This window comes from Urocitellus parryii, chromosome 4 (genome assembly GCF_045843805.1).
Source record: "Urocitellus parryii isolate mUroPar1 chromosome 4, mUroPar1.hap1, whole genome shotgun sequence".
Classification (NCBI taxonomy): domain Eukaryota; kingdom Metazoa; phylum Chordata; class Mammalia; order Rodentia; family Sciuridae; genus Urocitellus; species Urocitellus parryii.
In genome coordinates, this window is record NC_135534.1 from 97,365,887 (window position 1) to 97,380,327 (window position 14,441).

Below are 14,441 nucleotides of genomic sequence, written 5' to 3' on the forward strand. Positions count from 1 at the left end.
TGTATTGACGTGCATTGGACATCAGCAATCAGCTGTTTGTTCTTACTTGTCCTACAGTCCCTGCGTCATGCAATGGCTTCCAGCCTGTTTTTTCTTCACACTGACTGGCCTGTCCAGGGAGTTTGATTTGGGGAATACTTCCTATCCACTAAGAACATCTGGGAAATTCTAGATCAACCTGTTCCATTGGATTTTCCCTCCTTTTATTCAGTCTCTATTTTCTTATCTGATTTTTCTACTTAAGTGTTCTGCTTCCTTAAAGAGGAGCCTTAAACATGTACTGTATGCTTTAAAATTGCTGAAAGTAGATTTTATATGTTTTCACCACAAAGAAAAAAATGTATGTGAAGTAATGGATATGTTCACTAGTTTTATTTAGCTATTCCAAAATATATGCATATTATAAAACATCACATTGTATACCATAAATAAGTACAATTTTTATTTGTCAACTATACAACTAATTTTTTTAAAAGAGAAGTCTTGGCTAGTCTACTTCATTTCATCCTACTTCTTTTCATCACAGTAAATTGTGCTAAACATAGCAGATAATTGAACAGTACAGATTCTTCTTGCCGGAGTTGGCCCATAATATTTCTTACTAGTATTAAGGAATTCGTTTTTTCTTTACCTATGAGAGAAGAAAAAGCCTTTAGTGGGAATTATATTTTTGTCCTATTCCCAGAGAGTAGTTTCCCTCCAAGCAGTATCTTAGAAAAGAGTTTTAGCAATTAACTTAATAATGCAATTAAAACTGTCTCTCCTACTAAGCAAAAAAGGTTATTCAGGACATGGATGCTTCAAGATGGTTACACTTATCATAATGCTTTCAAAACCAAACACCCCTGAAATTATGAACATATCCATTTTTCAAAAGAAAAATCATGTAGTAGAGAAATGTATTTGCTTATTCACATGGTGTATCACATGTGAACTGAATTGGTTGGCCTCAAAACTAGTCATTTGACTTTAAGCATCATGCTTTTTTTTCCTCAACTGAACTATATCTCTAAATTGTAAGTGCCAGTCATGGTTCCCACCACACCCAGAGCCCACAGTCACTTCAGAGGAGAACCAGTCCATCTTGGGTCCCCGCTGTGAAAGCTGCCCTGGCCAGCCATGGTGGCTCAGTCACATCTCTCTCTGGCCTCTGCTGATTCAACAGGAGTAGGAAACTGACCTCAAAGGAAGCCTGTCCACAGACTTGTCAGCAACCTACAAGGAGGCCTGGCAAATACAGTTTTGACTCAACAGAGGTGGTTTGTGTCAAGCAGATTCTAGCTGAGTCTCCCGTTGACTCAACCTTTCTGCAGATAATGGTTGTGTACACTATTCTGATGAACTGATTGGGTGGAATAACCCTGTTCAACTTTCTATTTTACCACTCTTGTGTAAACATGTCCTAACAGAACAAAACATCACGTGTTTGGAAGTTCCCAATCTTCTTAACCGCTGATAGCTACTTTTCTTCTAGAAACATTTTTTCCTTTTTCCATACAATCTTGGTCTTTTCTTTACTTTTTGCTCCCTCTTTTTTTTCTAATGCTAAACAGCACTCTGAATGCTTTATATAAATTATCTCATTTAAGCTTCACAACAACCCCATGAGGTCAACACTATAAGTATCCATATTTTACAGATGGAGTAGGCAAGGCACAGAGATGGTGAGACTTGTGATCCAGGTGATGGTAGAAGAGAAGAGGGCTTATTACAGAGATCATTTAAAGGTAGACAGGATAAGGCCTGGATGTTGAATTAGATGTGGATTTGAGGGAAAGGGGGAATTAAGAATAATGCTTGGGCTGGGGATGTGGCTCAAGCGGTAATGTGCTCGCCTGGCACGCGTGGGGCGCTGGGTTCCATCCTCAACACCACATAAAATAAAATGAAGATGTTGTGTCCACCGAAAACTGAAAAATAAATATTAAAAATTCTCTCTCTCTCTCTCTCTCTCTCTCTCTCTCTCTCTAAAAAAAAAAAAAGAAGAAGAATGCTTAAGTAATGGGGTGAATTGTGCTGCCATTTGTCTAGTTCAATTGGACATTCCAGAAACACCTTTGAGTTCTGTATGTCTAAAACTAAATTTGTCATTTTCCCCACAAGACCTGCTCTTCCTTTTAATATTTTCTTTTTCAGAGAATGTCACCATCACTTGTTAAATGCAGGTACTTTACAGAAAGGGATACAAATGACAGTAGTTAGAACTATACTAAAGATCGTTCTAGGTATTCAGATTGTTTTCTCCAACTTATTTGGGGTAAAGTAAACTAGACTTTTAACCCTGGTTTAACCATAAGTATATTGGGGGCAGGGATTGTGTCTGGAATTAAAGCTTACTTCTATTGAGTGTTTTTCAAAAGTCAAGGCTCATACTCAGCACTTTACAAGCATCACCCCACGTAATTCTCCCAACAGTTTTTCTGAGGCATGATGACTATGAACATAGGTTTTAATCCTGGCTATATTGTATAATTTGGGGGAAACACTCAACTTTTCTGAAACTTATAAGTGGAACTCTGAAAGCACAGAAGAGAGACATCTAACCAAAATAGATGAGATCTAAGAAGGTTTTAGAATGGAAGGAGATGCTGAGCTGAACCTTTTCTCACACAGTTATTAGGGGAAAGGTTTTGCAAGCAAAGAGAGCAGACTATCTACGGAAAGGCCAGGAAGTAAACAAAAGTACAAAACCTTTTCCTAACTGCCAGTGCAATTGACCAAGAACAGGAAAGGGTTACAAAAGCACATGCCTACAAGGGCCAGGCAGGTCAGGTAAAAAGGGAGGATGGCCAGGGGTAAGAAAATGGGAAGTGAGGTCCAGAGCAAATAGGAGAGCACAGGACCAGCCCCAAGGTGCAAGCCTACCTGGGTCCAGTGCCTTTCCTCCCTCACCATGCTCCAGTGCACAGCCTTCTATTCTCTTCTTTGAGCCACCAATTTTTACTAATCTAGAAGCTCCTCTTATGCCACTGACTCTACCTGCAATGTGCTTTGCATGGCTCCTTAACATCATTTCAGCTCAAATAAGATTTAAAAGAGGTCTTCGCTCATCACCATCCACAAACCAGCCTTCAGCCAGTTTGTGCTCCACTTTATTCCTTTATTTTAAGTATGCCACATAAGCTCTATCAGAGAGGGAAAATTTTCAGTACGTACAGCAGTAGCTGACACAGAGTAGGTACCTAATAAAATCAGTTTATTCATTTTGAACAGATGAATGATGTTTTTATTGTGTGCCCATTTAGTGTCAGGCACTATGGACTGCAGAGACAGATTTGGCAATTATCTACCAGAATATAGGTAGTAGTTAATGCCAAAGGAGAAACCCCAAGCATCTGTGTAGAGCCAAAAGACAATGAGCCTGAGGGAAATTATTTGTACAAGTGAACAGAAGAAAAACCCCAAAGAGACTGGTCAGGAGAAGTAAGGAGGGGATCAGGATAGAAGTGGCATCACAGAAGCCAAAGGAAACCAAGGTCCCTGGTGTAAGTTAAGACTTGACTAGAAAATCCACATCTGGCTGGTTATGATGGGCAGCAGACATCTGGGGAACTACAGACTTCTCACATTCCTTTGTCTCTTTGTTGTGCTCACTGGGAACCTCTGAAGAAAGCTTCATCTACGTATCTACACTTGTCTGTTTCCTGTGCTGTATCCCAATAGTGATGACATGTGTGTTTTCTTTTTACCTTGTTCAAATAAATTTTATTTCATTTTCACCTTCAAGTAAACAAATTTCCATTCACATATTGCTACCTCTATAAAGCCATTTCTTTATTAATAGGACATAATCTACTATTTTTATATTCTGATCCTGATCCCATTCCCCAGCCCTCAAAATCATGGTAATATTATAAGCCTATAGTTTTTATTCTGTGTTGAGTGAACATTAAAGCCAAAAGCATCCTCCTGGCCTCCTTGTAAATACACACACACATCATTAAGCACACACACACATATATATATATATATATATGTATATATATATGTATATATATATATATATATACCTATAAACATATATATATATATATACCTATAAACATATATATATTTCTAGGAGCATATATATATATATAAGTATATATGTAATAAAAATGCTACAAAAATGAAAAGAAAAACAGGGTTAAGGGAAATGGATAGTGACCAAAATGTTTATCCAGAGAGGATATGACTAATAATCTAGATGGGTTGTTAGCTTCCCCAATAAAGTGACATTTGAGCAGAAATATGAAGGACATTAGGGAGAGAGCCTTGTAGATAGTATGGAAAGAATGTTCTGAGAGAGGAACAGCAAGATCAAGAAGATGTGTGTGGCTGAGGGATGAGAAGAGAATAGATTAGTAGAAGATGAAGAGTTGGCAGAATAGAAGAAAGCAGCAACTGCCTTCAGCTTAGGTATTCTCTAAGTCTGCCTAAGGAAGGAGTGGTACATACAAACAGTGCCTGGCACTTAGTAGTGCTCAATAAACATCATTGATATTTGAATATCCAAGGTGCACAGAAAATTCATGTCCCATCTAGGCCTTTGGCACTTGCTTAGGGATTTATGAAAATATTCTTAACATCTCCTCCCTGGCTGGAATTCTCATTTCTATCTTCTGGATAGTCTTTGAATATCTTCCAAATATTCAATGTTCAAACAAAAACAGCTGATAGTATAAATTTTCCATTGACTTCCACTCTATGGTTGAAAGTCAGTACTTGAAACTATCTAGATTGGTTGTTTGCCCTATAGCCATTTGACCTCAGTCACAAAATTTATTTGTCTTCCCCCCTCCTAGACTCTGAAGCCCATCTTGATACTACATCAAGGTGTCTGAGTCCATCCCAACTACCCAAGTCTCTGGCAGTGCAGTGACTCAGCAGCAAGCCTGCTTTGCTGATAATCCTGCTCTTCCTGTAAGTTGCAGCCTTTCTTCTTATAGGACTCACTTTGCTCTTTTATTGTTGCACCAATTGTTGTTTCTTTGTTCATAAGGTTGTTTTCTTTTTTCATTTAAAGTTGGTGAAATCCTCCTCCATGAACCCTTGTTTTTTCCTTTTTTCTTACATTTTTCTTATATATAATTAGTTGTCAATGAACTTTTATTTTTATCTATATGTGGTGCTGAGAATTAAACCCAGAGCCCCACCCATGCTAGGCAAGCACTCTACCACTGAGCCACAACCCCAGCTCCCTTTTCTTTCTTTTTAAAACCAAGCCCATTCCATTTTCTACTAGTTTAATACTTGACTCCTTGACTTGCTCTCCCATGCTGGAGTATTTTTCTTTTTCTTTTGCTGTGCTAGGGCTAGAACCCAGGGCCTTGCAAGTGCCAGGCAAGTGCTCTACCACTGAGCTACATCCCCAGCTCTTGAGTACTTTTCTAATTTCCCAGTTCCTTTGAGATTTAAAGTTTACCTTGCTCACTTTTTCAGAGACTGGAGTCCTGAATCCTGGCCCTATCTTTACTACTTTTTAACAGAATTATGCCTAAACAAGCAATCAGAGACTGGAGAGTCATCAGGTGCTCCCTTTGTCCAAAGGCAACCTGAGTTCCTTCTACCCACCAGGCACAGAAGACCTGAGGACAGCACAGGGAGCAAGACAGATCTTGCATTCATAGATATTAAATTGTGGGAAAACAAACACATAAGCAAATATAAGTCTAGGTGATGAGTATTTTTCCATACTTTTTACTGGTGCATTACAGTTTTACATAATGGTGGGATTTGTTGTTACATATTCATACATGCACACAATATTAGGGGATGAGTATTATGAGAAATCATGCAAGCTCCATCTGCCCCATTCTTACAGCTTACCCATGCAGAACCTCCTGAATTTCCTTCCTGAATCTGTCCATGAGAACATCCCTGAACATTCCCCTTGGCTAAAGCAGTTCCCATCAAAACTCTTCATAGAATCTGAGTTTAGAGCTTTTGACAACTAAGTTGTAAAGACAGTGACTAATTTTATAATGCTGGCTGGGAATCCTTGAGCAATTATGGGATCTCCCCTTCTACATGGTCATGGGAATCTTTCCCTTGCTTGGGAAGCCCCGGACTCTACAGTACAACTCACAGGATTCCCTTAACTTCCTCTTCCAGTCACCATAAAAAGTAACAGCTGGTTATTTATAGAAACTATCAGAAAGGCATGGACAAAACACATGTCATCAATAAATATAGTCTTTTAAAAGTGTTTTTGACTAATGAAGCCAAAGCACCGAATTTTAAATTCAAAAACTAGGAGAGAGTATAGAGTAAAATGTGAATCTCTCATATAATCTTTCTTTCCAATTACTAGTTCTCCTGCCCATGGACAACCAGTGTTACCAGTTTTTAAAGTGTTCATTAGAAAATTATATGATTATGTAAGCAGAGATTTTCTTTAACACAAATAGCAGCACAGTATCAATACTGGTCCTCAGTAGCAAAGTGCTATCTTATATGCATTTTTTCTTCTATTATTAGGAGTTCATTGTTCTCAAAATTCGTCTCTTTACCAAATTGGTGAAGTTGGGCAGCTATCCTATCAGGCTCAAGTAGAAAATCCAGCGCATGACTGTATGACACTAACCTTGCTATTCTGGCTCTCTGGTAACCTTATCTGGTGTCCTCCCACAATTTCTGGGGGAAAAAAGAGTCATGCTGCTAGTATGGAATCTTGTGGTTAACCATGAAAAGAAAGAAGCCCTGAGATTGGTCAACAGAACATATCTCATGTCCTCTAGTTTCCTTTCCCTTATAACTCAGCAGCTCTAGCCAGTCATTGAAGTTCATGGGTAAAGTATGCGTTTCATCTCTCTGTGTCTTTCCTCTACACAGCATGTGCTAAGGCTTTTGTTGAATAATGATGACAAAAGAAGCTAGACATGTTACTGATTGTGGAAATTAACTAGAACTTCTCTAGAAGACACAGAAGACACTGCATGGAACATCACAATATTCACCTGGCTATGTGTGTGAAGCACTTCTTTGACTAGAGGAAATCAGTTGCTGACTGAAGAGCTGGAGATGGTACATGAAGAGGACTGCTGGTATTGTTTCAACTAAGGTAAGTTTTGGTAGAAATGGTAAAAGCATGAGGCTTGAGAGTAGGAGAAATAACTCTTCTGCAGCCCCAATTGTAGCTATACTACATTGACACATTTCCAATGAGAAAATTCCCAAGGATAGCACCTGGAAAACTCTGAATTGAACTAGAAGCATTTTCCTGGGCTGTATAACAGTTTTGAACTTGAGATATGAGCCATTTGAAGTACCTAGAGGTCTTAGATAAGGTGGCTGGGAAACTGGAAGCCCCAGACTAAATCAGCCACAGTGGGATGGGACAATCATCTAGAACTCTTGTCTTTTATGGCTCAAATGTGAAACCAGATGTGTGGTAGTCTGCTGGGGAGCTACATTTTAAAAAGCAGAAGTGTTTTATTGCAACCATTCTCCCCCGTATCTGTTCTTTCCAATGTATGTGCTTTTAACTAGTGAGGCTGTCCCAAGATTTTGCCTTCTATGGAGTCATGGCTACTTGACTCCTTTAATCATGTGCAATTCCAAGTTGCAATTTAAGATTCCTACTTGATTATAAAACTAAAATACAATTTTTATCCAGAATTGTTAATAGCAAAAGTGCCATATTTGTCCAATGCCTATTGTGAAGCTTTACTATCATTTTATTCTCAATTTTGCCTTTTGCAAAATGAAAAGTGGGATCACATGAAATAATTTCTAACTTTCCTTCCATCATCTTAATATTCTCAGAGCTCATGAAAATTCTTCTCTATATATTCCCTTTTCCTTGTAGATAAATATTAACTGGCAAGAAAAGAAAAAGATAATATAAGAGGAATTCCCTAATGTTCATTTAACTCAAGAGTCATAGAAACATTTTATTTGTATCAGAATTTTTTTCAACTCTGGTTTACAAAGATGAACAGTCATACCTGGGTTTTGTTATAAAAGAGACCATTTTAAAGTTTCATACTTACTTTCTCAATAGCAGATAAGGGCATAATTTACCAAACTATCTGCTTTTCCTACATAATACTGTCACATTTTCATGTGCATATCTCAATATTATCTCAAGTTTCTGGCTTAGGCCAAGTGATCTAAATACAAAAAGAGTAGTTCCTCTACCTTGCCCTCCCACCTTTTTTCCCTGTCAGTAATACTTCAGGTTTCACATTCACAACCATTAAGTCATTTTGGACTTCTCCCTTTTCCCAAGGGCATTCAATCATTCACAAAGCCTCTGTGATTGTTAAATCACAGTGGATCACTTACCTGTCTCTTCCGCTCCTCTCTCACTATCTATACCATAATTTTAGGTCAGTTCTGCCATATGAGCTTTCAAATTTGTTTCCCACCCCTTTCCAAACCATCCAATAACCAACAACCATTAAAGTGTTGGTCTTCCTAGAATAGGATAGTCTCCACATCATCTCTTGACAAAACCCTTCACAGATTCCCAACGGTATATAGGATACATAATCTCTTCCTTAGTGTGTATGTGTTTCCCTCTTTCATTTTGCAAATCTCTGTAATTTTGTCCTACTTTTCCTCTCTACCTTTTTCTTATTCCTGTCCCCCATATTTCCCTGGCATTCCTTGTTTATGCTGTCAGTTCCATAGATCTGACCTTCTTTATCCTCCCACTTATCAAAATCCTATTCATATACCACAATCCAGACCAAATCCTCATTTTCAAAGCCCAGATTCATCTTCTTTGTTTTTTTTACCTATACCAACCTGATGTGATTCCTCTGTTTTCTGTTACCTTACAGATTTATTAAGCATGACACATATTTGAGACTTTTATAAATTATTATATTTTCTTAGTTTTCTTTTAACTTCCATGTGCTTTCTATCTTCCCAACTAAATAACAAGGTAACTAAGGAAAGTTACAGTATTTTATTCACATAATGGGTCTTGATTCTGGAGTCAGAATGCCTGAATTTTAGTTCTTATGCTATTGATCATTTATTGAGTGTAATCATGGTCTCAGTTTTCTCATCTGCAAAATGGAAATAAGAATGAGTTTTCCCCTCTAGGAGTTTTGAAATAAGATCACACACATGCAAAGTACTTAGAATATCTAAAACTTGGTAAGCATTTGTTAAATGTTAGTTATTGACTACTATTATTCATCTTTCTTACCTCCAAAGGACCTAAGCAGAGTGCCCTGATCTTTAACCATGCTTAATCAATATTGAATGGAACTCAGTTGGACTGAATTGTAGGATAGAGGGCACTGTGTGGGTGGTATTTTGTGGAATGGGGAAACTATCTGCCATCACTAAAATCATGCCATAGGTTGTCACTTACTGTCAAATCCAGCCTAAATCCCTGCTACTCTCCAATTCTGCTCCAGAAACTTCTGAGAGTTTGGCCCAGTGAACAGAGGCTGTTTTCCTAGAACATCCTACCCTTTCTGGCAATAAAATCTGACCCTGCAGCAGAGAGCAGGTTTCTAGTTTTCCCAGGGTCCTCAAGGTGCTACGAAAAAATGTAAACCACAAAAGTCAGCCTCCTGTCTACAATTTTATTAAATAAGCCTCAAGATTGGCCTACTAAAGTGGAAAATGGGCTCCATTCGACACTTTCCTTTCATCTTACAGGTAGAACCAGTATGCTCATGGGCATCAGTCAGAAGGATGCTCTACCTGGGCTCTCATCAATAACAAAAGAGCAATAGATGCTAATCAAAGAGATGGAGGCATTCATGCTGTTCAACTGAGCCATATAAAGTCATTTTTTTTTTCTGTAAATAATATTAAACAGGAAACTATAAAGTTTGGGTCCCCATAAATATCATGGATACCACTACCATTAAGTAGCCAAAATTCAGGCTTAAGTCATCTACTAAACCCTGTTGAAAACAATGCAGATGAAAAATGTGATCAAAAGTGGTGTAATCTCAGATAAACACTCCAGCGTCGATTTTTTGTTTTATTATAATAAACTGGATTATAATATCCAGCTCACCTGGCTATGGTGACAATTAAATGAGATAAGGCATTTAAAGCAAACTACGGACCAAGTGGCACATGGTAGCCACACAGTCCACTAGGATCCTCCCTTCTCTCCAGAGGCAGAAGCATCCTGCCCAGAGCTAGGAATGATGATTTTGGTAACTATTCCACAGGCAGGTGAATAAGATTATTTGAACATTCCTGAAATGTTGACCTAGATTGTTGGATTCATAGAATAGGAAGGCTCTCGGCTCTCAGAGTTGTTTACACTTGCAACTTAGGTGCCCACCTCAGTACAGAAGGCTGTTTCTTCTCCATCTCCTGTAAGAGATCTGAATTTATTCTGGGTTTAACCTTGATTTTGACATGATTGCCATTTCCAACAAGGCCAATTTCCTTGTTGAAAGAAGTCCTTCCTGAGGGTGAAATCCCAATAGCCTCATTTGCTTAAATTTCCTTAATGGTCTTATTTATGCAGGGTGTGGTTTTTTCCCCCTCGGTGCAGAATATAGATAATAAATAAACAACCACGGGAAACATGCCCTAAGAAGGGGGCCCGTTGATTCCCTTGATGCCCAGAGCATGATCCGTGTTGCTGGGCGGAGAAGGTGTTGACCAGCCCAGGCGCACCCTCGGGACAGCTCTGCGGGAGCCGCGAGGGGAGGTCGGGACCCCTGGGTTGGGCCGGGAAAGGGAATGGGTGAGAGGGGAGGAGGCGCGGGAACCTCGGGCGGCCCCAGCAGCCGGGTAGAGCCCGACAGGTCCCAGCAACTCCCCTCACCCTTCTCCACGCCTCCCGGGTTTTCCCCCTGGCTCAGGGTTTCCTGTTTCAGTTCTCGGCGATCTCCAGCAGCAGGTGCTGGTTTGCCAACCTCGGCTCCAGAGGCGGCGAAGGAGAAGGAAAAGAGAGAAGGGGAGGAGGAAGCGGCGCGCGGCGGCGGCTGCCGGCGGGCGGGCAAGGAGCGAGGCGGCAGGCGGCCGAGGCGAGTTCGCTCTCGCCCGCGGAGCAGCGGCGCGGGCGGCGGGCCGAGCCGAGGGCTGGGGGCGCGCCCGAGCCGGGGCCCCGGCTTGCGGCCGGCTGGCCGGGCGGGCGGGCGGCATGGGGAAGCCTCCCGCTTGCCCTGCGCCCTAGCGGCTGCCGCGGCGGCCCAGGGCTGAGGCGAAAGGCGGCCGCCTGCCGCAGGGCCCCGGGGCTGCCCCGGCTCCCAGAGCATGTGATGGCTGCTGAGAAGAGACTGCAAGTAGGTTGAGCAACAGATCCCGGCGCGCGCGACTGTGGGGTGTGAGCTGTGCCAGCCGGGAGAGGGGGGCTCCGGGGCCCGCTGAGAGGGCGAGCGGACGGGCGCGGCTCGGCGCGGGGAGGGCCGAGCTGGCCGCTGTGGCCGCGGGCCCCGCCGCCCGCTCGCCGCTTCCTCGCGGGATTGGCCATGCCCGGTAGCGGCCCCCAGGTTTGTCCTCGGGAAGGGGGTTGGGGTGCCGACGGCGGCGAGAGGGACGCTGAAGGAACGGACGTGGGGAGGCCAGGGGGCCGGGAGGCCGCGTCTGGACGCCGGGCTGGGACCGGAGCGGCCGAGCCGGGTGATCTCCAGGCCCAGGCGGGTCGCACTGCCCGAGGTCGAGTCGCCGAGCTCCCGCCACTCAGGTGGCACGGAGCGGAAAGCCCAGCGCATCCTCTGCGGGCGGCTCCGGTCCCGCCAGGATTTCGGGCGAGGTGAGGCCGGTGTCCGGCCCCGCGGCCTAGGGCACTGGTCGGCTCCCTCCCGGCCGGGGGCACGGCGGCCGAACATGGAGGCGGGCTCCGGCGTCCGCGGTGGAAACGGACCCAAAGCTGTGCCGCTGCGGCTCGGACCCTCGCGCGCTCGTGGGGTGAGGCATCAGCCGACATCTCGGATCCGGCCCCAGCCGTTCGCTTTTATTATCCATCGCTCCATCCTACCACCCCACTCGGCCGGTCCTGATGAAGACCCCTCACCCCCGCGTCCCTCCTTCTCCCTCTCTGCTCAGGCTCCAGCCCAGTTCCCTTTCACACCAGGCGTTCCTTTTAGCTCGGCTACTTCACATGTTTAACTCCTTACAAAGAGGTGCTATAGATATAACTTGGAGAAATGAATCCCGCTTTTCTTCCTTAAACTGTTTCATCCTTTACCGCTTAAAGTCCTGAAAAACAGAGGTAGCTTCCAAGTACTGAGTTCTCTTAACTGCGCCTCTTGCCTTTTGGGTACCCGTTAACAATCCTGCATTGTGTTTTGTGGTAAAGAGATGAAACACTAATCTCGATTTAGGGAAAGTTTTCCCATTGGTTGCAAGACTGTTGGACTATCTCCAGGCCCATCAGGCGCTTATTGATTCAGTGTTTTGTTTTTTTTTTTTAACCACCTTAGAATAGATGCAGATATCCTTGGGCCTGAGTACTGTATATTCAGAAATTTGGGAAGGTTGTTCAGTTCTTATTTCCTCACTGAGTTTTTCATTTTCTCATGTTAATGTAAACAGAAAATAGGAAATACGCCTCAAATACATTTTTTGGACTTTCCAAAAACCATAGAAAGTCAGGAGTACAGAGGGTTTGAGTTCCATTTATTTCATCTCTGACATAGGCCAAAATTCATTTAGTTTTAGTACGTATTCTTGAATTTTTTTTGTATTCTCTGATGTTTGAATATATAGATAGCTGACTAAATATTTGTAAAATAAATCTTACTGTGACAAGCTCAGGAAGATGACTATTTTAGACTTGCCCCTCTATACACCTTTTTTCTAATGTGGCCTGCCTATATTAAGTTACCTAACTTAGTCTCCTTGAAGGTACCATAAAAATATCATAGTTGACTAATGAATCCATAATTCAAAATGTTTGAATATCTTTATTTAAAGAATGGGTTTACTTTCAAAGTAAGTTGCAGTTCTTCTAGCATTGTAAATGTACTTAAACATTATAAGCAAAATAAAGTGAATTTTTTTTTTCCTGGGTATTGAACCCAGGACCTCCCACATTCTAGACACTCTACCACTGCTCTACTCCCATAGCCCAAAGTAAACTTAAAACAACAAGAAATAGATAATTATTTTACACACACGCACCCCATTTAATAATCAAAGTCTGATGGAAAGTAGTATAATGGAAAATATTAATGGATAGAAAACAGACACTTGGAATGCTTGTATGCTGATGGGAGTTTTATTTATCACTTCCTTTTACTAAGTTTTTGTTTTAATTACCAGAATAATAAAATATTCTATATTTCAGGCTTCTCTGGAGCTATGTTTTGATGGGTTGCATCTGCCAAATTGGACCCCAAGTGATTAATAGAAATTGTATCTTTAAAACATTTTTTCTCATTTTTTACTTTGCCCTGATTCTAGCAGCCCACAGTGATTTCTACATTTATTTTTTAATTAATATATGTATAAGGTGTTATCATTTTATATCTGCTTAGTGGTTTTCATATATAAACTAGAAGGATTCTTTGATTCTGATTACATAGCAGTTTTTTAAAAAACATGTAAGAAAAGTTTTGTCTTTTTAGCCTTGGAATATATTATTGTAAACGAATCTGCCAGTTACTGCTCATCTTGTTCCCTTGGCAAATAATTTAATATCAGTATAGGTGCTGAGTAAGACCCCTGACCTCTAAAGGGATAAATTACAAGGTAGGATTCATGTGCATATACCTGGGTGGGAGCCATTTCCAAGTAAGTAAATGAGTCAAGGAGCTGTAGCAGGAAAGCAGATAGTGGATGGACCTGCATCTGAAGCTTGTGGCACATTGGAGTAGTGGGTGATTAAGAAGGCAAATCTTGGGATATAGTTTGTAAGATGGTCAGCAAATAATATAAGTGTATTAAATCACTATTCCACATTTACACCTAAAATATTGAGATTCTGGTTTCTACATTTGATCTTAAATCTACCAAATGTTCTTAAAAAAAAAAAAACTTTAAATGTTAATATACCTTATAGGCCTGCAGCATTTGTCCACAGTTATTACTAGCAGAGAGTCCCAACTTAGTTCTCCTTAAAACAAAAATTAAGGTCTCTATAATAATAAATGTTAATAGATTAATCTTTTATTTTAAGGTTTAAATAATAGAATAGAATGATCTTACGTGGGAGTTTGTTTCTAAAAAGACATAACATTTTCCTATATACTTGGAATTTTATTGTTGATAGCATTTTGAATTCCACCTTCCCATTCCTATATAACAAACTAAGGATTTTCTTATGACATTCAAAATATTTCAAACATTTCCTTCCTAACAATGGATTATTTTTATCTAATCATTCTATTGCAGTTAGACATGTGTGCTTTTCCCCCAATATTTTAATATTATAATGATATGAACATCTCAGTAAAAATTTTTTTCTTTAGTATGTTTTTCGGATGGATTCCAAGAAATAATGATCAAAGAGAATAAGCCTTAAAGTTTTTGATGGTTTTTTTAACCAAAAGTTGTATTGATGTGTATATATCCATTAGCAAAGA

The 14,441-nt window shown here is 40.8% G+C and overlaps 1 protein-coding gene across 2 annotated transcripts in view; it reads left to right on the plus strand.

Annotated features, from left to right (window-relative positions):
- Positions 1-11,077: 11,077 nt before the first annotated feature.
- Positions 11,078-14,441, plus strand: part of Zc3h12c (zinc finger CCCH-type containing 12C) — a 64,465-nt gene continuing 61,101 nt past the window's right edge. The window contains exon 1 of one of the 2 annotated variants that reach the window (XM_026392539.2): positions 11,078-11,198. In XM_026392539.2, the coding sequence (XP_026248324.1) occupies positions 11,175-11,198 (24 nt within the window). In that variant the 5' untranslated portion in view covers positions 11,078-11,174. Of the gene's footprint in view, positions 11,199-11,325; positions 11,406-14,441 lie in introns of those variants that run through there. The other variant, XM_026392541.2, reaches the window with a different exon arrangement.